At 44.6% G+C, this 21,891-nt stretch overlaps 6 protein-coding genes and 1 long non-coding RNA gene across 7 annotated transcripts in view; 5 read left to right on the forward strand and 2 right to left on the reverse strand.

Moving 5' to 3' along the window:
* The window catches only part of LOC6530604 (epidermal growth factor receptor), a 41,121-nt gene extending 22,117 nt beyond the window's left edge, over positions 1–19,004 (reverse strand). Inside the window, exon 1 of the mRNA XM_015196412.2 lies at positions 18,212–19,004. Coding sequence (XP_015051898.1) covers positions 18,212–18,350 — 139 coding nt within the window. The 5' untranslated portion in view covers positions 18,351–19,004. The remainder of the gene's footprint in view (positions 1–18,211) is intronic.
* Positions 38–1,428, forward strand: LOC6530609 (chymotrypsin-like protease CTRL-1). Its single transcript, XM_002091486.4, has 4 exons — positions 38–428; positions 490–532; positions 588–766; positions 824–1,428. Exons 1-4 carry the CDS (start codon positions 218–220, stop codon positions 1,249–1,251), a joined length of 861 nt encoding a protein of 286 aa, XP_002091522.2. The 5' UTR covers positions 38–217; the 3' UTR covers positions 1,252–1,428.
* LOC6530610 (chymotrypsin-like protease CTRL-1) lies at positions 1,391–2,626 on the forward strand. The gene is made up of 4 exons (XM_002091487.4): positions 1,391–1,688; positions 1,746–1,794; positions 1,866–2,041; positions 2,099–2,626. The coding sequence occupies exons 1-4, from the start codon at positions 1,391–1,393 to the stop codon at positions 2,458–2,460; spliced, it is 885 nt and encodes a 294-aa protein (XP_002091523.3). The 3' UTR covers positions 2,461–2,626.
* LOC6530611 (serine protease grass) lies at positions 2,655–4,244 on the forward strand. Its single transcript, XM_002091488.4, has 4 exons — positions 2,655–2,926; positions 2,982–3,027; positions 3,081–3,259; positions 3,321–4,244. Exons 1-4 carry the CDS (start codon positions 2,725–2,727, stop codon positions 3,719–3,721), a joined length of 828 nt encoding a protein of 275 aa, XP_002091524.1. The 5' UTR covers positions 2,655–2,724; the 3' UTR covers positions 3,722–4,244.
* Positions 19,005–19,192: 188 nt separating the features above from the next.
* Positions 19,193–20,798, forward strand: LOC6530613 (spaetzle-processing enzyme). Its single transcript, XM_002091490.4, has 3 exons — positions 19,193–19,736; positions 19,807–20,034; positions 20,090–20,798. The coding sequence occupies exons 1-3, from the start codon at positions 19,520–19,522 to the stop codon at positions 20,584–20,586; spliced, it is 942 nt and encodes a 313-aa protein (XP_002091526.2). The 5' UTR covers positions 19,193–19,519; the 3' UTR covers positions 20,587–20,798.
* Positions 20,782–21,614, reverse strand: LOC120321044. The gene is made up of 2 exons (XR_005560597.1): positions 21,543–21,614; positions 20,782–21,335 (listed from the first exon to the last, which is right to left on the reverse strand). It is a non-coding gene; the product is annotated as an uncharacterized LOC120321044 (long non-coding RNA).
* Positions 20,824–21,821, forward strand: LOC6530614 (serine protease grass). The gene is made up of 4 exons (XM_002091491.4): positions 20,824–21,043; positions 21,103–21,145; positions 21,203–21,369; positions 21,421–21,821. The coding sequence occupies exons 1-4, from the start codon at positions 20,824–20,826 to the stop codon at positions 21,819–21,821; spliced, it is 831 nt and encodes a 276-aa protein (XP_002091527.1).
* The last annotated feature ends 70 nt before the right edge of the window (positions 21,822–21,891 follow it).

Below are 21,891 nucleotides of genomic sequence, written 5' to 3' on the forward strand. Positions count from 1 at the left end.
CGAAATATAAAGCGACCCTAATGACCCCTTCTCATGTTGCACTCTTTTGAAAAACAATTTTATAAATACTTTAAATCGCGTTGATACGCTTCTATATTGCATATGATGATGAAGCTTTTGTTTTATTTTATTAAGGCAAAGAACCAGATAAGGATTGCGCTGGCGACCAATGTATTAAAGCAATGTGCAAACCACGTTTCACATCATTTAGTTCAAAATGAATTGGCAGCAAGTTGGCTTCATTCTCGCGCTTTGTTTCTACGGATCTCGGGCCCTGGAATTGCTGGATGCGAACTGTGTTAAAAAACCAGTGGGATTCTATGAACAAATATATGGAGGTCAAACTGCTGATATACGGTCGCATCCATGGATGGTACAGATACTTTATTATGGCCAACATTTCTGTGGTGGCTCGCTGATAAGCTCCCGTATGTACTTCTATTTTAAGAGACCAGTGTAAAGCTGGATTAATCGGAGTGCTTTTTCCAGAATTTGTTCTGACAGCAGCGCATTGCCAAATGCCATTCGGTTTGTAAGTACCCATGAACATTTTGCAATTAACATTAATGCCCATCTTCACTTCAAAGGAAAGTGCGTTTGGGCGGATATTATAGGACCACGGTTAGAAAGCATTGCTCAAACGACAATTGTTCACCAGCAGGTGCGGAAATCGCTGTGAAGGAGATATTTGTGCCTAATTTGTACTGGGACTATCATAACTATGACATTGCCCTATTTCAGCTGGCCGTGCCGGTAATATATAATGGTTAGTATACAAGAGTTAATTAAGAGTCAAGATCACTGAAGATGTTCTCTGTGCCAGCTCAAATTAGACCGATTTGTGTGACGCAGTCTTTGGAAGAGGACAAACTACGGCCATTTTTGAACTACGTCAGAACGTTTATTGTAACCGGCTGGGGAAAAACGGAAAGAAATCAAACGAGCGAGACACTGCAGTTGGCCAGCTTATACCACCTCGATCGCGGATACTGTCACCAAATCTTCGACCGGGCAATAGGCTGGCCACACATCTGTGCTGGCCACTCGCAATCCTCCACGTGCACCGGAGATTCTGGGGGTCCGTTGAGCGCGGAGATGACCTTTTCGGAATGGAAACGCCCCATTTTGTTCGGAGTAGTCAGTTATGGGGCTCCAAATTGTCGCGAAGTTACCGTTTTCACGAATGTTTTGCATTACATTAACTGGATCGGAGATGTTGTCCGCAGATTCACACCCAACTATAATAACTAAATACAAATTTTTAATTGAATATGTACATATACGAGTATATAGCCATGCAATCAGGTCCCGAGAACTCAAGTCAATCGCATAATTCGTGGAATTTATACATACAGCGAATGACTTGGAATTAACGATAAGCCTTTCTTCGATGTGCATTAATAAATGGCGTTGGCACTTGCATTTTCAGTCAGTTCGTTCGTTATTACAGCTGCACATAATGGAAGCTGGAGTTGTGCAGCTCCTGCTTTTAGTAACCCTGGGTTTCCTAAACGTTCATGGCCAGCCACATTTACTGGATCCTCAGTGCGTTACAGCCAGATCTGAGAGAAATCCGGGACAGTATCGTGTGATCAATGGCCAGGATGCAGACTTATTAGCCAATCCCTGGATGGTGATGGTGATCGAGCGCGGGATGATGAAGTGCGGGGGGTCACTCATCACGCCACGTATGTAGTTGGAATATGCTTTTACAAGAATCGTGAATATCCTGTGAAGTTTTTTAGGATACGTTCTGACGGCTGCGCATTGCAGAAGCCAAACCAAAAGTCAATTGTAAGTGTCAATGTCTTCGGAGTAACCTGATTGGATCACTTTTGGATCATGTTTTGCATCTTTCGATTTAGAACAGTGCGCTTGGGTGAGTATGACGTGAATCAGCCTCTCGATTGCTCCAACTATGGCTGCATTCCGCGGCCCAAGGAGATCAATGTGACCAGAACTTATGTGCCCTATCAATTCACCGACTTCCATAAAAATGACATAGCTCTGTTCAGACTAGAGACCCCGGTGCAGTATGGAGGTAAGCTGGCGAACTCTGCTTTACGCATTTGATCCAACCATTTACCCATTTGAACAGATAACATTAGATCGATCTGTTTGCTAATGGGCGACTATAACTGGGCGTCGAGCATACTGAAAAGTACAAGCAAGTTCAACACGACTGGATGGGGTCGCACGGACTCCCGCACCTACAGTGCAGTCCTGCAGCGAATATCCTTGACGCACCTAAGCCTCAGCTACTGCGCACAGTTCTTCGGCAAATCAATGGACCACAACCACATTTGCGCCGCCAGCAGCACGGGTTTCACCTGCCAGGGCGACTCGGGCGGACCGCTATCTGCCAGGATCTCGATTGGGTCAGAGATAAGGGTGGTGCTTTTCGGAGTGGTCAGCTTTGGGCTAACTCACTGCCATGGACCACTGTCTACTCGAACGTGATTCCCTTTGCGAGCTGGATCGAGATGCAAACGAAGAGAAACTAACAATTATTTCCGATCATGTAAGCAGGTCCAAAGTGATGTACATACCCTACGAATGCTCTTAATAAAGCGCCATCTTAGAGAACTCTGCAATGAGAGCCACTCTTACCATGCTTATACATAAATACATGGACATATGTGAAGAAATGATAAGGCTTTCGTTGTCTCTGGCATAATTCAGTTTCAGTTCAGAATTCAGTTCGATCTGATCGCTTCATACGCAATGTGCTGGATTTTGCTGCTGGGTTGCCTTTTTGCGTGGCACCAACACGCGAGTGCACAATTTCTGGAGCCCAACTGCGGTTATCTGTCACCGGAGGCGCTCCAAAATAAGCAGCATCAGGCGCACATATCGGAGAGTCCTTGGATGGCCTACTTGCACAACTCTGGCCAGCTTGTATGTGGCGGCTCCCTCATAAATCCTCGTAAGCATGCAACACACGAACGTAATCTTTAGCTTACGTGTCCTATTTGCAAAAGGATTCATCCTGACAGCCGCACATTGCATAAGCGAGGATCAAGACTTGTAGGTATTGTGTGGGTCCTTGCGAAGTCAGCTGAAATGGAGTCTGTTCACAGGACTGTGCGACTCGGCGAGTTCAATAGCTTAACTAGTGTTGACTGCAACGGCTCCGTTTGCATGCCACCTGCAGAAGATTTTCAAGTAGACCTGGCCATCAGGCATGGGGACTACTTCAAATTCAATAGGATCCACGACATTGGAATACTCCGACTGGCAAAGTCTGTGTTGTACCAAGGTACAAGATACACAGATACTGCTGGCACATTTTTAAAATCTCCTCACTTCCGTACTCGTAGTTCACATCAAACCCATATGCCTGACTACGAATACTACGCTTCGCAGCCGCCTTGAAAGGCGCCACAGGCTGGTGGCCACTGGCTGGGGTCGCAGTCCCTCTGAATCCGCAAACCACATCCTCAAGTCCATTCTAGTGACCAGATTGGAGTGGAGTGTGTGCAGCGAAACGTACAGGGTCAACCGCCAAGTGGGTCAGATCTGCGTGAGTCACGAGTCCGGAGTGGCATGCAGCGGCGACTCCGGAGGACCCATGGGCCACGCGGTTCGCCACAACGGCCAAGTGCTCTTCGTTCAGGTCGGAATCTTCAGCTTTGGCAACTGGAATTGCCTCAGCCCCGGCGTTTTCACAGATGTAATGGAACACATCGATTGGATCGTTGGGGTCGTTAATAGCTATTAACTTTTGGAGAATGCATTCTTTTCCCAAGCTCAATTACCAGCATATTTCACAGCGAGGAACCAACAAATAAAGAAATATATTCTAATTACATTTAAAGTAAATGATTTTCAAACTGTGCCCCAAAAAAAATTCAGTGCGCCATCTGACGGCTGTTAAGGGAACATTAATTTTTTCCGCTTCCTTTTCAGCGACATCTGCCGTTTGTTGGTACTCAATATGTAATTTTTACATTTTACACATCTTTTACACAGTTATTTCTTGCGACACCTAGCGTAAATTACAAACACTTACGTGTAAGACACAACACTTTCCTCGCCACAAATCTAGCCCAGACTCAAGCCACTTGCTACATATGGTGAATTTCTTAATTTCTTATCCATCCTCCTAAAAGTGTGCAACAAAAACATACAAAGAAAAAACGCCCCCAAAAGTATGCTTTAAATATTAGCACCAAAATTTTGAATACTTTTTTGACATTTGTGGTGTCAAATAAAGGATGTAAAACTAGCTGTAACTAAAATATAAAAAGGAAAATATTAAAAAAAAATATGTAAACTAATAACTCCTTAACAATAATACAAATAGTAGCTAAGCTTAGAGTTTGTGCATAGTAGATCATAATTTGATTACTATTTTGAATATATAAAACTGAAAGAGGCTGAGATAAACGTATATATGTTTGTATGATTTTCCGCTAAGCGAACACGTTGTGGAACACCTTTGAAACGGAGGGCACTCTGCGATTAGTGATCGATTCATGAGCATTATTCATGTTTGGCGCACAAAGGTGAGCCCTTGTGGCCGTCGATTCGCGCCGCATTGTGAAATCACGAACCGAAATCGCTGGCCAATGCGCGTGTGCCGGCCGTACAAATCCACAGCTTGTGTCCGCCACTGCGAGTGCCCACTGTGCTGGGCCGTCAGCGATGTTCCAGTTCCAGTTATGCGGCGGTCGCACAATGGTCGTCGCAGCAAATAAACCAGTACGAAACACCATCACCATTAACCCCCGTGTGCCACTGCTGCACGTCCACAGGTCATACTGTGGCCCTAGCTCACTAACTCAGCAACTCCCTAGCTTCCTAACTTCGCTGCTGCGTTGGCGTTGGCGCAAGCGCACTCACTTGGATCGAGGGATTCGTGGGCGGGGGTGCGGGGGTCGGCAAAGAACCCCCGATGTGGGCAACCAGGCGTTAAGTTTTTCCAACCTGGTATTTTGGTCTGTGCTTTGTTTTGCTTGCTGTTTTCTGTTTTCTGCCATCGCGCGGGTCAAAGGGCGGGGTAACTCGAACTCCCTTTTGTCGGGCAATGCACATGCGTGTCGGTGTCGCCACCACCGAACTAAGGGCTTAAATGGATGGACTGTGGGGTAGGGGGTGCTCGTAAAGTGGGAAGTTGGCCTTTTGTCCAATATCGCCGAGTGCAACAATTGGCTGCCAGCTGGGTATCTGTTGCACTCGCAAATGGACACTGAGATAAACGAAGTACCAACTTTAAGTGGAAAATATAACTATTTTCATTTCATTTTCATAAATCATTTCATTTTTATGTTTTAAGGTAATGTTTTACTAAGTTAAGTACTAAGTTATGAATATATCTAAGTTATGATCTATAGAATCATCCATCATATCTAAGGCAAACTCCTTTTCTATAGATTTCAAGCGAGTGAATGACCATAGGGACAGTACGATGGACAATGCCGCATCAAGCCTAATTAATAATATTTTGCTGTGCAACAACTGCGAGCCGTTCTTGCCATAAAACACCTCATGCATAACTCTGGCTTTGGTATCCCCCGATTCGTCGCCACGACAACGGAGAGCAGCGTTTTGGCCCGGCCAAAACAATTGTGCCACGGCGTTCCGCTGCCTGCGCTGCCTCAACCGGCGTTGCAGTTGCAGTTGCAGTTTAAAGTTGAATGCTGCATTTGATTACGATACTGCGGCGATTGCCACAGCGGCCTTAATGAATTTCCAATTGTTTGGCATTTTATTCTCGTTTTTGGGATTCTTGTTTGTTCCGATTGTTGGCTATCTTTTTTATTTTCGGACACTCATTCAATGCATTCAAGCTGAGCTTCGTCACGAGCTCAGCTGCCTAATTGCCTTACAAACCTTTAATTGTCAGCTCACGAATGCATACATATGTATCTAAGTGTGCATAGAAACTCAGATTGGACATCTGCAGCGAACTCACCTGCAAAGATACAAAGATACAAATAATAGTGATTAGCTGAATGTTCTTCAATCTCTGTTTTTAGTTGATTAAGTGTAAGTAACTTTGTAATATTAATTCTGCCAAACAATTTGCTATTGCAGAATCGAGTGGTGCGATTGATACCCACGGCAATTGCAAAACGCTGACAAGTGTTGCTGCCGCCTGTTGCTTGTTGGCCGATTGCTGGCTTTCCCAGCACTTGCAACACTTTCGCTTCCCAGAGAGTTTCCGCAACCCACTCCCCCCTTTTCCACCATCCAACTTTCAATTCACACGCTGTGCGCCCAAACGCGAAAAAGTTCTCACGACACTGAAACCAGCCAGAAAAAAAAGATGCAGCCAGATGAGCTGATCTCCACTCCACTCCCTTTTCGCACTCATGCTCGCACTCACAGTCGCACTCACTTTTTTGTTGCAAGAACCATCGCTGCATTTGCCCCAAAACACAAAAACACAGTTGCACATCTCGGTGGCAATGTCAAGTATAAATTGTGGCACATCTTGACATCTGCGTTCGAGATCCCATTTCCAGATGCTAATTCTGGGTTAGCAGCACTTTGGTTTTTGCGATTTGTGCCAATTTGTTTTGGTTTTGTTCACTACAACGAATCGTACCGATGTCGTACTGATGCAAAGGTCAATGCCACAGTTTGACAAATGAATTTCAAAGCGAAACGAGATCGCTTGCTGCCGCAGTGAGTCAGTCAATTGAAATTTCATAATTTCTTGGAATCCAATTGTGGAGGCAATAAAAACACTGTTTCCAGGTAAGAAACTGGAGCAAAGGGGGTATTACGACTAGGAAAAGGTGGAAGAAAAGCGCACAAGAAACTTAAGGAGAAAGTAATGCTAAAACTCATTTAAATCAAATTTGTTTAGATTTTCAACTTGTTAGTTGCTTATAGCTCAAAATGTATCTTCAAATGTATCTCTTCTCCATTGAGCCATCTTCTTCCCCAATACTAATTCCATTTGCAAGATTGTTTTCAAATTATAATCTCAGTCTTTTGAGAACCGTATCTCCATCTCGGCAATTCGATTGTGCTCTAAACGCTTTCCGAATTCCCACAATTTCGGCATCCGCTTCGCAGCAGCAAACCAGCAATCGCTCTCATATGCAAATGCCCACCTGACGGCGGAGGAAACAAAAGGTTGACCCACAGTGAACTTCAGTGAGACTTCAGAGGCTTTAGAATGAGGGGGCCATCTTCTCACATTATAAATCATCCGAGCCCGAATTCGAATTCGAAGCGGAGTCAAAGGGGCCGCATGTTAATTAAGTGCTAACTGCAGATTCTCCAAATCGTGGCTTCACATGATTTGATGGGCCATAAAAATGCTATATGTAAATCTATAGCTCGTTCGTAGGCGGATGCTGCTCATATTGAGGCACAAACAAATTGGCAGACTGACAAATGTTCATTTGCACTGTTGTCACCAATGCATGGCTATATAGTTATGCTCCACATAGAGGGAGATATGTGAGCGTATCAGTTGGTTTACGCAATTGAATGTTTGTCGGGCGGAGCGACTAGATGGGTGGGGATCACCTTGGATCATCACTAACCATCAACTACCACGCTCCGCATTGGTGAACAAAGTCCGTAATCTGCCTTATCACGAATCTGACTGCTCTGACTAGCTACTATCTGTTCGTGGAGCGTGGGTCATGTCAAAAGCTATTGCAGATAGCCGGGGAATTCAATAAAAGTCCACATCGAGGCGCTGAAACGCTGAGCTCCACTGTTTTGGGGAGCAGCAAGTCCGACGCCGAGCTGAGCTGAGTTGAGCTGAGCTGTGCAAGCGGAATTTCAGTGGTGTAATAACAAAAAGTACAGAAACAGCAGCAGAAGCAGCAGAATCGAGGACGACAACCGAACGAACAACGCTGGCGACAACAAGCCTGCTCGATTCCAGCGAATGAAAATAAATAATAAGCCAAACAATATATATATTAAATACACACTGCGGCGCAGCCGACAGCAAAAAAGTAATTGAAAAACAAATGGAAAAATGAAAAGATGGAAAAAGAGCGAGAGACACACACGAGCACTAAAGCTGAAATAAAATATGAAATGTTGGCAATTAATGAACAGAATGAACAGAAAAAAGAGCAAGGGAGCTGTGGAAAAATAGAAAAAATGAGCTTGCGCCATGACCGATCCATCCACCGATACCAGACGCCTCTGACTCCAACTCCAACTCCATGTCCAACTGGGTGACCACTGGGCTTGGCCACGGCCCAGTGACTTCTGCCGGGGGCTTCAGCTCTAGCACATGTGCACTGAGCGAAAATGCTGGCCCAGAACCACACACATCCGGAATATAGTACTCAAAGTTAATGTGAATTTGAACTGCTAATATGAAGCTAGCTTGATTGATTTGAGTTAAAGCTATCAAGGATTTTTAATTTCTGATTATTTCTGAACCTTTTTAATCCACATTTTATTCATGCCATTTTTTTGTATATAGAGCTTATGAAATAGACTTTTGTTCTAGGCGTAGAGAGCTGGGGATATCAATCAAACCATGTGCGGATCGTTAACTCCGCAGACTGAGCCCGTGGCAGCTGGCGGAGGAGGAATAGTTGGCCTCGGATCTGCAGGAGGAGGAGTAGGAGGAGGAGCAACTGGACGCGATGCAGATGCCCGATTGCGGCATGGCAACTCAAGTTGGCAAACAAGGCATTGCTGTGATGCTGTGCTGCTGTGATGCTCGAATCCCGAGCTCCTGGTCGCTTTAATTAAAGCGAAGACAAAGGGTAAACACTGAGTGGCAGCCAAGCAGAAGCTGCCAGGCTGTGGCCAGGAATGGAGTGATCAACTCGCTCGCTTTGGTCAGTAGGATGCCACTTGGCAATTGATCACAATTATGTCGCTGCAGCAGCGCCATATTGGGGCCTCGAGTGGCCCCCGCCTTATTGGGCATCTTGGAAAATTCACATCATTTCCAGCTGACAATTCGGTCAAAGAGTGCAAAAAGCCAACTACATCTGCACCAGCTTGCTGGTGAAAGTTTCCAACTGGCACCACAAACTCCGCACTCCAAACTCCAACTACAAACTCCAACTGCAGACTCCACTCGCCATCGACCCGTTCAGTTTGGGGCATAGATTCTGTTTTTATGTGGCAAACAAAAGCCGCGCCGGGATGAGGTGAAAAAAATGAAATAAACTAAAGCATTAATTACTTCCGGAGCCCAAGACGGCGAAGCTGTGATCCATCGCACACCCGGTTTTCTGGCTCTTCTGGGCCTTCTGCGTTTCGCTGGGTTTTCTGTATTTTCTGGGCTTTCTGGAGGCTCTGAGCCCAAAAAGAGACCCATACCCATACCCAGACAAAGACGAAGACGAAGACGGACCAAGCCCTGAAAAAAGGTCTCCCTGTCAGCGGGTGTTCATCAAAATTCAATTCAGCACCGAATTCGGCTCGATCTGCGGTACTTAACACAGTTTGTTAATCAGTTTTTTATACTTCTTTTCCCCTTTTTTTTATTTTTTATTTTTGGTATTTGGTTGCCCCTTTTTTCGCCACATAATGTGAAAATTAATGCCCCATAGTTCAAGTGAAAAACAGCAAGCATTACGAGCATATACACAAATGAATACAAGAGAGAACGCTATAGTCGAGTTCCCCGACTATCTGATACCCGTTACTTAGCTAGTGTAAGTGCGAAGGACAGTTTTTGGCGGTTTGTGGGCGTTAGAGTGGGCGTGGCCAAAAGTTTTTTGGCAAATAGATAGAAATTTACAAGACTAATACAAAAATTAAAAAATATCAAAACATTTTTCAAAAGTGTGGTCGTGGCAGCTTTGGGCGGTTTGTGGGCGTTAGAGTGGGCGTGGCCAAAAGTTTTTTAGCAAATAGATAGAAATTTACAAGACTAATACAAATATGAAAAAATATCGAAACATTTTTCAAAAGTGTGGGCGTGGCAGCTTTGGGCGGTTTGTGGGCGTTAGAGTGGGCGTGGCCAAAAGTTTTTTAGCAGATAGATAGAAATTTACAAGACTAATACAAATATGAAAAAATATCGAAACATTTTTCAAAAGTGTGGGCGTGGCAGCTTTGGGCGGTTTGTGGGCGTTAGAGTGGGCGTGGCAAAAAGTTTTTTTGCAAATCGATAGAAATTTACAAGACCAATACAAAAATGAAAAAATATTAAAACATTTTTCAAAAATGTGGGCGTGGCAGTTTTGGGCGGTTTGTGGGCGTTAGAGTGGGCGTGGCAACCTGAATCGACAAACTTGCGCTGCGTCTATGTCCCTGGAGTCTGTATACTTAATCTCAACTTTCTAGCTTTTGTAGTTCCTGAGATCTCGACGTTCATACGGACAGACAGACGGACAGACGGACAGACGGACAGACGGACGGACAGACGGACATGGCCAGATCGACTCGGCTACTGATCCTGATCAAGAATATATATACTTTATATGGTCGGAAACGCTTCCTTCTGCCTGTTACATACTTTTCAACGAATCTAGTATACCCTTTTACTCTACGAGTAACGGGTATAATTATAACCATAATGGCGTCGGGTTCTATACTGATACTGATACGGCGACTGCTGACTTTTCAAAAAAATATTCCAAACGTGCTGAGCCTTACAAAAAGATCTGGAATCGTATTGAAAATGTTTTTGTATTTTGTATTGTGTATTTCGTATTTCGTATATTGTATTTTGTGTTTTTCCAAAGACACTGCTGCTGCGCTGGGCCTTTTTCTGGGTTATGATGAAGTGCCTACATGTGTACACGATGTAGTTGTCGAGGTGATTTTAGTGCTGCAATCAGCACAAGTCAACAACTAGAATCCAAAGGTCGCCAGAGGTGAGCAGGGAAAGATACGGCATTGTATGGCATGCTATGGTATAGAATGCTATGGTATAGAATCCATAGTATGGCATGGTTCTGGTACAGGGATCCCACTTCTACCCCAATGGTAAATCTGCTGCACTGGGTCCGAAATCTTCGGGGAACACGTTGTCTTGCTGTTGTTGCTACGTGATCGCCATGACAATTTGTCAATTGTATTTTTATTGAGCCGAGCATTGGCTGGCTGGCGCATAAGCTACTATTTATGTACATATACATATATATACGTTCAATACCGATCCGATCCGAGTCGAGGTAAAATTCATATGTTGTCTGTTGCCACTCCCTTCACAATCGGACTTTGTGCATTTGCCAATGCTTGTTATTTGGTTCATGTTTCTGCGTTCATTGTGACATGTAAAGTCGAAGAGTGGCTTTCGATTTGGAATACGTACATATATGAATGTTAATATGAATATGAATATTCTGGCTGGGGGAGTGCTCCTCATAATCTGACACACTAATCGCTTTCCCAAGAGCCGGAGCCATTTGAATATCTTTTGAAATGCCACTTGGCCATTGACATGACCCCAGATCCCATCATTTCTCACATGCTTGGGAGACAAAAGAGATGAGAGGAGTGTAGAGAAGGGAAGAGGGGAAGGGGAGCGCATTTTGGAAAATTGAAAATGCAGTTTTAAATTTGAATGGCTTGGCCTTATCTCCTCCGTCTCACTCTGCTCCTCGCTAGCCGTCTCTTTCGCTCCGAGCATTTCTTCACTGCCACTTCATTTTGTATGCACAAGGGGCTTGGCTTTGGACATGTAAAAATCTCAGCACTGTAAGAAATACTAGCTAAGCTAGCCAGCAAAACAATGAAAACACGTTATCTCATTAAGAACTTTAGTGCCCTCAATAATGTGATGTACATTTTACTGGCTCGCCTAATCTGCTGATATCAGCTTGTAGATAATCGTTCTTTTCAGTGTGGCCCTTTTTGGGTTCGGCGAGTTTCAAATGATTTCGTAGAACACTAGCGATGTTTCCCCACTTCTATACTTCCTCACTAACCAAGAAGTCGAAGTGCAAGTGCATAGGATAGCCATTAACCCCCGAGTGCCCCTATTAACCCCAGGCGACAGAAGACGAGGCGGCGTGCAGCATCATCATCAGCTTCAGCCTCAAATTACTTCCGCTGCAACATTCTGGCGCGGCCAAAACAATTACTTGCCACATGTGTTGCACACACATGCACGCGGCCACGTCCAATCTGATGGCGTTGGCCCAAACAGGTACTACTAGGTACTACGGAGAGGGCCCAAATGGTGTGTCGCCATCCCATCGCCATCGTCATTCATTCCATTCATCGGCGTAATTAGCGCGCCGCCAACAAGAGCGGAAATTCCAGGCAGGAAAATCGCTTCGGATGCGGAGCATAACGATTTTCTTTACTGATTTTCCACCACACATTTATGGCTGGTTATGGCTAGTCAGCAATCCTGGCAGCCACCAAATGGTAAATGGGCAGCAGAAACCAGTCGATCCACACCGGATGGCCAGCGCCGGATGGGGCGGTTTATTGGGCGGATTCAAAACTGGGAGCATTGCGATCTGTGAGCAGAGAGTAGAGAACTGTGAGCTGGGGGACAAAGTGGCCATCCGCGGATGGGACATCCCATTCTGAAAGACTTGTCAGCACGTTCATCATCAGCCAGGAAATGGGAACCGGCTCCATACATCCACACCTATGTACCATACATACATAGCTGGCTAGTGATGAAATGTGGCTAAAACTGGAGGAGATGTGAAACCCGTTCAGAAACAAATCATTTTGGAGCCAGGCCTGCCGCCATTTCCGTTAGCAAACGCCCATCATAAAAACCTAGTTTACTTCCGAAATTCTTTAATGGTTATTGTGCCAAGCCAATGCAACTTTGCAATTGCCCAAAGTAGTTGGCCACTTGCAAGTAACTATGTCTGTAAATTAGCGCTTAAAGGTCATAAAAAATACAAGTTTAATAATCATGGCAAGCTGTTTCTGTTAAATATTGTGACTAATTGCCATATTTGTTTAATGAGCAATTAAAAAAGGTAGTTAGGAATCCTTATTGAATCTTTAGCTGAGAATACACAGAGTATTTTTTTAAGTGCAAGAGGAAAGAGGCGACCCTTTGCTGCTGACTTCCCCTTTCGGCGTTCCGGGGAACTGATCCCCAATGTGAACTGAGCCGAGTGCATCAAGAGCGGCAAACATTTTGGCGCAGCTGTTAATCCCAATTAACCGCAATTAATATTATACAATTTGTGTGGAAAGTCAGGCTGGAAAGGGGGAGTAGCTGGAAAGGGGGCAGCCCTTCCACAAAGTCCACTTCCCAACCCCCCAACCCGACCCACATTCGCCGCTCAAACCTTTATATTTCGGCTTGATCTGCGGATCGGTGGTGTGCGTGTTATATAGTATATACATGTACATAGTAACCATTCCGTTTCAGCATTACTGGCGACCCCGATGCTGGCCAACCCCCCTGCCAGCCCCGGCACCCCACAAACGTTGCCACTTTAATTGTTTTTAATTAACGCAAACGCTTTCGACTTCGGCTCGGCATAAACATTCCAATTTTTCCAATGCTTTTTCCGAGAGATCTCGACTCTCCGATATATAAAAACTTTCGTCATCGTTTGACTTTAATATTTCCCGGCTGGCAGTTGCCTCTATTGAATTTGAAATGATTTTGAGAGCCAGCAGCCAGTGGGGTGCGGTTCCCTCACGAAGACCTATACATTTGCACTGAAAATAATTCTTATGATTACTTGTAAGGCATTGAATAATTGAGCACATATGTAAAGGGAGTTATCCAACTTGGCTAGCTAGTTTTATGCACTTAGTTCTCTCAGTTTCATTTGAAATGTTTCCAAAACTAGCTTTAAGTGCGTATCTTTTCCAACGCTAAAAACCATGCTCCGATTTCTCCCAGTGCTCGACTAGCAACATGGAATTCATCACACCCATCGCGTTCTACTGAGAGACATGAGGCGACAGCGGGCGCTTCTTGAGATGTCGTTGAGTGATGCATGCGGCGCTTCATAAAAACTGTCAATGATTCACATGCGTCCGCTGCTGACCCCCGGGGCCATTAAGGGGTTAACTCTCCCTCTCGGGCAGACAAAAATAAAAAAAAATCGAAAGACAAAAAGAGCGAGGGGCGTAGGAAACTTAACCTTAAGCCAGGGCGGGGCCATACCTTTTCCGTGGCCCTGCAATTATGCAAGATCACTGTCAACGCCGTTGACCTTACATTCATGCCGCGCACTGTGCCTCCAGAATGCGATTCCGATTCCGATTCCGATTCTGATTCTGGATCTGAACTTATTATGCTCTTTGGCGTTTTCCGGCCCAGAACCTTCGGCAGCATAAAGGCGGAGGAGAACAACAAACAAGCCAAGAAGAAAAACAACAGCTCGTCCGGCTTGGATTTATGTTTATGGAAGCAGCTCAAGAAAAAGCATACATATATAAACCAAGAGTATGGGGTATCGGGGGAGCAGCTATGGCTAAGTGGTAATCCGATGCGAAGGCTCAGCTTACCATAGTGACATATGGTGCATGCCCCGCCCCGCCCCGCAGCACCACCCACACTCGGCGATGTTGCAAGTGCCCCCTTCACTAATTGCAGTATCTCTCAAGGGTAAGACGATCGCCCCAACTCATCGTCATTCTCATTCTCATCTCAAGCCATCAAGGCATCGCATCCAAGCCATTGCAACAGCTGGCGCAATCTGCTTCTTTCTTTATTTTTGGCCAAGTCATAAACAAAACACACAGAAAACACAGAGATGTTGCCAGCCAAAAGAGAAAAAGATACAAATTTTGGGGGAGACGCAGGCTGCACTGCATGCCCTGTGAAAACAATAAATTTAATGCCAAATAGCGCGAAGAGAAGCGGGGAATACCCTGTATTAAGATGTATTTTTAATGGCAACAAGGCTAATGAACGAGATTTGTGTATTCATTTGAATTCTATGTGGCAAAGTAATACCTATGAATGAGTATATATATCAAGCAATCTGCTGCTTGCTTTTACATTTTATAAACAAATCAGTTTGCTGAATTTAACACAATTGTAATATATAATATAAGTATAAGTGATGCCACCAACTTTAGGGCTTTCCAGCAGTTGGCAGTGTGGGGCACCACGAGGAGCACGCATGCGTCATGGGCAGCAAATGGGGCAGCCGTTGATTGGGCCAACACTTAACCTCCGGCAGCCGAGCGGCGGCCACAGAACGAGGCAGCGAGCCGAAGCAGCGCGGCATCGGCGGAATCCGAGGCGGATTCACTCGAAATCGCGGCGATGGACGCCCCCATTGGCAGCCTCCATTTTGGGGGGATGGGTGGTGGAGTGGGAGGGTGGCTCACATGCAAATGGGGGAAACAAATGTGCACAAATGTTCGACAAATCAAACAAACGTACCGAAGGGGGCACGGGAAAAACGGCAAACAATAAATACATTTTAAACAATCGGCTGATTGGCCCCCGCACCTCGCATTCTGCTGTCAGATTTTATTTTCATTCTCATTTTCCCAGCAGCAAGGAAAAACTTGCAGTTGCATACGCTCGCCAGCTGGAAAATGGATATGGAAATGGAAAACTTGCGGAGCGATGGGAAACATTTTGGGCACAGGAAATTGATTATTATTTATGATTACAGGCCTCTTTGCCCCTCCCCCCCCGCCAACTTCCCTACTGGCCATGCACATACGTGAGAATCGAAGTGCAGAGGAGCGTCGTTCCCCAAAAACAAAAAACAAAAAAACAAAGGGCAGAAATGTATCTTGAAGATGCAGTAACAGTAGCATGCTCAAGAGATAGAATGCAATTGAGTGGGAGAAGCGAGAAGCGAGGGGTGAGAATCGAGAAATGCTGGTGGCTCTCAAGTGGACTCTTCATAATCACAGACATGAGGCTGGCGCATGCAGCTCAAGTGGTTTTCCATTTTCCAGCTAAAAGGACATGGGAACTTTCCTGGCTGTGCATCCGCCGTGGACGGAGCTCAAACGAAATGTGCCATGTCCTTTATGAAATCGGATACTCTGCTCCGCAAGGAGAAAGCAAAGTACGAACCTGAGACGTGGGCGAGCTGCTTCTCTGTCTCCTTCTCCTTACCTGCCAGCCGGCTCTTAGGTTCCGATGGTCTCTCAAAAATATGACGAAAATATGTTTTTTATTTAAGGGCCAGACACTCGACTCGGCTTCGGTCGCCTTGACAATGGGAAATGTCGCGATCCTCGACTGGCCACTTAGTCGGTTCCTGTTTCGCTGGAAGCGAAGTCCCGAAACAGGATACTAATGCTCTCAGTGTCTTCTGATTTGCTCGTTTCTGAGGTGGAAGCACTCATTCCAGCTGTGTGGAGTTGCTTATAATTATTTTCGTCTTTTACTGCCTTATCAACCGATAAGCAGCAGTGATTCATACACATGCGAAAGGTGCTTTTCGCTGTTCCAAAAATAATCTCCACTTCACCTTACCGTGAAAGGTAATCGTCAAATTTAAAGCAAACCGCATTCACGGTCACGTCCCATTATCGTATCGTGGGCATAATAAGTTCAAGTTTATAGGCCGAATGTCTCGTTATTTGTATGAATGCATTGCCAGTTCACTCGCATTTTACGTTACACGATTCCCAAAGGAGCGAACCAGTTTGCAAAGTGCAACAAGCACTGTTAAAAATAACTTCAAAATGTACTATGGACATCAGTGTAAATTCCCTAAAATTGTAATTATAATATCCCCCAACTGTAGGTTTAATTACCTAATAAATGAACTACGTTTGTACTCTATCATATCATTCCCAGTTGAAATTGCACTTCAAACTTGAACCTCAACCTCTGAACCCTTTTAGTGAGCCATTAAATGCCACCGACTCGACTCGGCTATCAGTTCTAACCACCGAAAACCAGGCTGCAACTGCAGCGAGCCGAACTTATAATTTATAAGCTGGTTTCCTTGTTGCAAGCGCAAAACACCTGCACAGCTCGACTCCTCTCTTCCCCTCTCTTTCACCCTTCGGATTCGCCATCTCGCTCTGTGTTGCGCATGCGCAACCGAGTACTTCTACTTTTTGCTCTACTCGGTGGCTCTTGTGTTGGCTTTTTTGCATGAAATAAAATCTCACGGTTCAGATGCGTACAGAGTTGGCGAAAAGCGGCGAATAGCGAGAGGGGAGCGAGAGGGGGACGAGCGGGGGGCGCAGGTGGTAGGAAGTCTGGGCAAAAAGCAAACAAAAACCCAGCAAAACCAGCCGTAAGTCGGTCGCAGAGGGGAGAGACATGCATGTGGGTTTGTTTTTTCTCTTTTTTGCTTTTTTGGTTTTACTTCTACTCACTTCACTTGCTTTTTTTTTGTTTGCAAGAAAGACGTAAAGAGCCGAAACTGGTTTTTGCAAGCACTCGAGGCGGCCAGCAATAGAACTGAGCTGGTAATTTGAATAAACGCCGCTGCATCGCCAAAAGTTGTTGTCCTTTTTAACGAGGCAATCCGAGTCTGCGTCTCCATCTGTATCTCTGTATCTGTATCTGTGTCTGTGTCTGGTCTGCCCGATGTATCTGCATCTGTATCTGTACTTCATTCATATTTCGAGATGCTTAATGGGCTCTACCTGGTAGTACCCACACAGGTAACCAACAGGTAGAAAAGGTCCATAATGGTGTGTGCTTGTGTGTGTGTGTGTGTGTTTGCACTGCTCATGGGAAATCACTGCTCACGGGAAACCTGTTGTTCTTCCCTATGCCCATATAGCCATATAGCCATATAACCAACCATACAACCGAAGAAAGAAGCTGAGGCTGCTTCTCAATCTGAACAGATGCACGATAAGCGAAGAAGGGATCGAGAGATACAGATAGCACTCACTTCCTCTGCTCTCCTCGTTCTGCCCCTGCTGAATGAATGAATCGAATCCCTTTTATCAATCTTGGTCCAAAAGGGACCCCCTTTGTCCCGCACCCATGAATGATCTCAGAAGGGTCTCACAGCCCAGCCTTGCCAGCACCTTGCTATTTTTCCATCGCTATCTGTATCTGTATCTGTATCTGCTGCATTGCTATCGCACCAACAAATACGAGTGTCTCATGCTGATACGTGGAAATAGGCGCAGTTGTTGTTCCACTAAGGAATATACAGTCCATCTGGCCTACATCGCATTTTGGCCATATATCACTTTCGGCTCTCCATTGTATTTGATCTGCATTGCATTTGTATCGCTGAATATTACCAACTTATATGAAAACTGAAGATCTCAGAGGCTCACTTTAGTCAGTAAAAATTGTGCCACATTTCAGTTTCATTAAAATTCTCAACCATATTCGTGTCGGTTTACTTCACGGCTGCCAGTTGGCGGCGGTTCGAGTTACAGAAGCTCGACTGTGTGGTGGAAGTGGAAGTGGAAAAGAGCTTACCTTTCATATTGCCATTATCCACATAGCCGGCATTGCTGACCGATGCACTTGTGGCAACGGATGCCAAGCTGGCGAGGATCAGCACCGCCGATAAGAGGGAGCTGCTGCTCCACGTTCCCAGCGATATGCTCATCCACATGCTGATAATCCCGATGCGGGGTCGATTTGCTTATATTCACCAACTGTACAAACACGCGAATCTCGGCGAACTTGTTTGTTTACTTCGCGTTGTTTTTGAAAGGCGGTGGCGGGGGAGGGAGGGGTCGTGATTGTGGGTGGTGCCTAGTGAAGCGTGGCCGACGCTCCTCCTTGCCCCATCTCAAAAAGCCAGACTTTGACCGGCGATTAGCAAACGAATTTTCCACTACTTTTTAACTTTGAACCGATCTCTGTTTTGATTTTTCTACAATTCGCGTGCCAATTGAAATGCGGCTAAAAACACACAGATAACGCGAACGATCGCGCGGAGGCGCTTAAAAAAAGGTAAAGCCAGTGCGAAACTAACTTGGCTAACACACACGCACCAGCACCGATACCAACGCACACACACACACACTGTTGGCCGAGCAGCTCCGCCTGTTGTATTGTGTACAATATAAACAATTGCGATTGCCGCTAAATTGCACTTTGTAATGATTTTAGAATATCATAATATTTCAACTAATTCGTAATACGCCCGGCGTTTTACCGAATATACGCAAGCGCAGTATTCTATCCAATTTTATGCAATTTGTTGATGTTTTCCACTGGAGACTGACACACGGACAGCGCGTGTTGAAATCTATCTTCAAATTTACAGAGTGGCTGTTGCGGGTTCCTTATATAGCTTCCGTCAAACCGTTTTAACCGTCTTAACCGATTGGCCCGTTTCGCTCGTTGCTCGAATCGAACCGGTCGCAACATGTTGCAGTGCAAAACCAACTCAAATCGAACCGCGGTTTTTTCAGATTGCCAGCTAGCATGTAGATCTTAGATGCCCACGAAAGCTTAAAGGTCGGTTTTTTTTCTGCATTGAATAAATTAACCAAATCCATTTGAGTGTTACATTTTTTTATAAACTTGCCTTTTGTGAACAACAAGTATTCAAATATTAGAGAAACTTTATTGATATATACCAATTTATCGGGCGAGATACACTTTTGCCCTCACGCACTTGAAAAAAAATCCCCTAATCAATACTCGGAAATCGTTAGTAGTTCCTGACAACATCGAATATTTTAATACATTTTAAAATAGTGATGAACTGAAAAAGCATTTTAAAATCAAAATCGGGTCTGAGTTCTGTTAGCAACCAGACTTTGCAAAAATATGGCAATGGTCAAGGCGACAATCGCGGCATTCGTTTGCCTATTTCTTGGCAGCAACAACGTAGTGTCGCGTTTGCTGGATGAAAACTGTGGAATATCGTCGGATGATCCGTACGATTGGAACATTATTGGAGGAAACAGAACAAATATACACCAGAATCCATGGATGGTGCTGGTTATGTCCAGCAAGCCATGCGGCGGCTCCCTCATTACTTCGCGTATGTACTTTACTGAAATACAATACGCTGAGTAAAAAATAACCTTTATTAATTTTGGATTTTTTTTAAGGATTCGTCCTGACAGCAGCGCACTGTGTACTCCTTGAAGAACTCTTCTATGTGCGCTTGGGTGAATACCAAACGCTAGATCCCCAGCCGTACTGCGTTAATGATCACTGTATACCAAGGTTCTACAACATTAGTGCGGATATGACAAAATATCACAATGATTATAATAAAACCACCCACAAGAATGATATAGCCTTGCTTCGATTGTCCCAAGCTGTGGAGTACTCAGGTAATTGGAGGTCTAATCCTACGTGGTTCACTAAAACTTCAAGTATTATCAACAGATTATGTGAGGCCGATCTGTCTCCTTGTCGATGAGCAACTGGAAGAGACTCCAATCTACAATGCTATCGGCTGGGGTGGGACAGAATATGGTCAATCGAGCCGGATCCTGCTAAAAACCACTGTGTATTACATGAATGTTTTATATTGTAACAAAAAGTACCAGAAACAAGCTGATCAATCGCAGATATGTGCTGGCAGTCAAACCAGTAACACCTGTAAAGGGGATTCTGGTGGCCCCTTGAGCTACGAGTTGCAATATGGCAATAAGTCCCTGACTTTCCAGTACGGGCTGGTCAGCTATGGATCCAGAAAATGCCACGTTAATACGCCAGCTGTTTACACCAATGTAACGCATCACATGAATTGGATAGTAGATACGATGGCAGAGTTTGAGCCTAGGGATTCTGATAACTGCAGGTTACCTATAGTACAAATGTATTACCAAAACACGCTAGCAATACTTCAATGGTTGTACAGTATTCTCAGTTCGACATAAATTCAAGTCGATGCTTTGGACAAACAAATTTTCAAAAAATATATAGTAAGTCTAGAGATTAGGTTATTATATAATCTTGCTCTATCTGAAAAATCCACATAAAATCCATTGTACAAACTTTGAACATATATTATTTAATACCAGTCTATGTGGTATTAGTTCTGTCACAGACCCCATAATAAAATCAACCTTATCTGCGTGGATCATCCCAATCATATTTTTATTTAGTCTCGCAAGATGCGGCTAGTCATGTGTCAGTTGGTGCTAGTAGTCTGTCTTTTCATTGGGATTCAAGAGGTATCCAGTCTTCTACTGGAAAACGACTGTGGAACCACCAAGGATAATATGATTCACCCAATGATTGATGGTAGTGATGCAGGCATATTCGCGCATCCTTGGATGGTCAGCGTAATGGTCATGAATAAATCACAATGTGGCGGTTCACTCATCACTTCTCGTAAGTACTGCAGATTGATAGTCGGAAATATACACTCATATTGTGCTATGTTCGTGCAGGATTTGTTTTGACGGCAGCGCATTGCATTTCAAAAGATTTTATGTGAGTGCATACTGTACTATTTCTCACTCATGTGATTCTCGAATAAACTTTTTTCAGGAATGTGCGGCTGGGCGAATACGACATCCAGCATCCCATGCCCATCTGTGACAATTACGTTTGCAAGCCCAGGGCATTTAATGTAGATGTGGATATGAAAATTGTCCACAGTGATGCACGGAATGATATAGGTCTGCTACGAATGAATAAAAGTGTGATATTCTCAGGTAATTGCATTACACTAGAAGTTCCTGAAAAACTAAACTAATTTTCCCTAGACTATGTCCGGCCGATCTGTCTACTCGTCGACGCACCGGTGGGACGTGTACCAGCCTTCAATGTCACCGGATGGGGAAGGAATAGTAATGGAGAACAGCAACATAGGCTACAGATTGCCCACCTTTATGAATTTCCTAAAGAGCGTTGCAGAAACTTTAACCAAGTACTCGATGCATCCTATATATGCGCTGGCAGTAGCCACGATGATTCGTGCGAAGGCGATTCGGGAGGTCCTTTGAGCGCAATTCGCAGATATGGGGGGCGGAGAAGGGTCTTCCAGTACGGTGTCGTTAGCGCTGGAATTCGTTCTTGTAAAGGCTTGGCAGTGTACACCAATGTCACACACTTCACGGACTGGATCTTGGGTGTTATTCAAAATAATGCGTACGCGTTCGCGTAAGTGTGAGACCAAAGATGGATATAAAAATTTGTTTACGAGGAATAAAATAATATATTTGTATTTTGATTAT

Source organism: Drosophila yakuba, chromosome 2R (genome assembly GCF_016746365.2).
Source record: "Drosophila yakuba strain Tai18E2 chromosome 2R, Prin_Dyak_Tai18E2_2.1, whole genome shotgun sequence".
Classification (NCBI taxonomy): Eukaryota; Metazoa; Arthropoda; class Insecta; order Diptera; family Drosophilidae; genus Drosophila; species Drosophila yakuba.

What these genes read in the sequence shown, in the direction of transcription:
- LOC6530609 (XM_002091486.4), top strand. Translation starts at nt 218, where the DNA reads ATGAATTGGCAGCAAGTTGGCTTCATTCTCGCGCTTTGTTTCTACGGA. An exon ending in TGGCTCGCTGATAAGCTCCC is followed by an intron (nt 429 to 489) that starts GTATGTACTTCT and finishes TGCTTTTTCCAG; the next exon opens with AATTTGTTCTGACAGCAGCG. An exon ending in TGCCAAATGCCATTCGGTTT is followed by an intron (nt 533 to 587) that starts GTAAGTACCCAT and finishes TTCACTTCAAAG; the next exon opens with GAAAGTGCGTTTGGGCGGAT.
- LOC6530610 (XM_002091487.4), top strand. Translation starts at nt 1,391, where the DNA reads ATGTGCATTAATAAATGGCGTTGGCACTTGCATTTTCAGTCAGTTCGT. An exon ending in GGGGTCACTCATCACGCCAC is followed by an intron (nt 1,689 to 1,745) that starts GTATGTAGTTGG and finishes GAAGTTTTTTAG; the next exon opens with GATACGTTCTGACGGCTGCG. An exon ending in AGCCAAACCAAAAGTCAATT is followed by an intron (nt 1,795 to 1,865) that starts GTAAGTGTCAAT and finishes CTTTCGATTTAG; the next exon opens with AACAGTGCGCTTGGGTGAGT.
- LOC6530611 (XM_002091488.4), top strand. Translation starts at nt 2,725, where the DNA reads ATGTGCTGGATTTTGCTGCTGGGTTGCCTTTTTGCGTGGCACCAACAC. An exon ending in ATAAGCGAGGATCAAGACTT is followed by an intron (nt 3,028 to 3,080) that starts GTAGGTATTGTG and finishes GTCTGTTCACAG; the next exon opens with GACTGTGCGACTCGGCGAGT. An exon ending in AAAGTCTGTGTTGTACCAAG is followed by an intron (nt 3,260 to 3,320) that starts GTACAAGATACA and finishes CCGTACTCGTAG; the next exon opens with TTCACATCAAACCCATATGC.
- LOC6530613 (XM_002091490.4), top strand. Translation starts at nt 19,520, where the DNA reads ATGGCAATGGTCAAGGCGACAATCGCGGCATTCGTTTGCCTATTTCTT. An exon ending in CGGCTCCCTCATTACTTCGC is followed by an intron (nt 19,737 to 19,806) that starts GTATGTACTTTA and finishes ATTTTTTTTAAG; the next exon opens with GATTCGTCCTGACAGCAGCG. An exon ending in CCAAGCTGTGGAGTACTCAG is followed by an intron (nt 20,035 to 20,089) that starts GTAATTGGAGGT and finishes TATTATCAACAG; the next exon opens with ATTATGTGAGGCCGATCTGT.
- LOC6530614 (XM_002091491.4), top strand. Translation starts at nt 20,824, where the DNA reads ATGCGGCTAGTCATGTGTCAGTTGGTGCTAGTAGTCTGTCTTTTCATT. An exon ending in CGGTTCACTCATCACTTCTC is followed by an intron (nt 21,044 to 21,102) that starts GTAAGTACTGCA and finishes ATGTTCGTGCAG; the next exon opens with GATTTGTTTTGACGGCAGCG. An exon ending in TAAAAGTGTGATATTCTCAG is followed by an intron (nt 21,370 to 21,420) that starts GTAATTGCATTA and finishes AATTTTCCCTAG; the next exon opens with ACTATGTCCGGCCGATCTGT.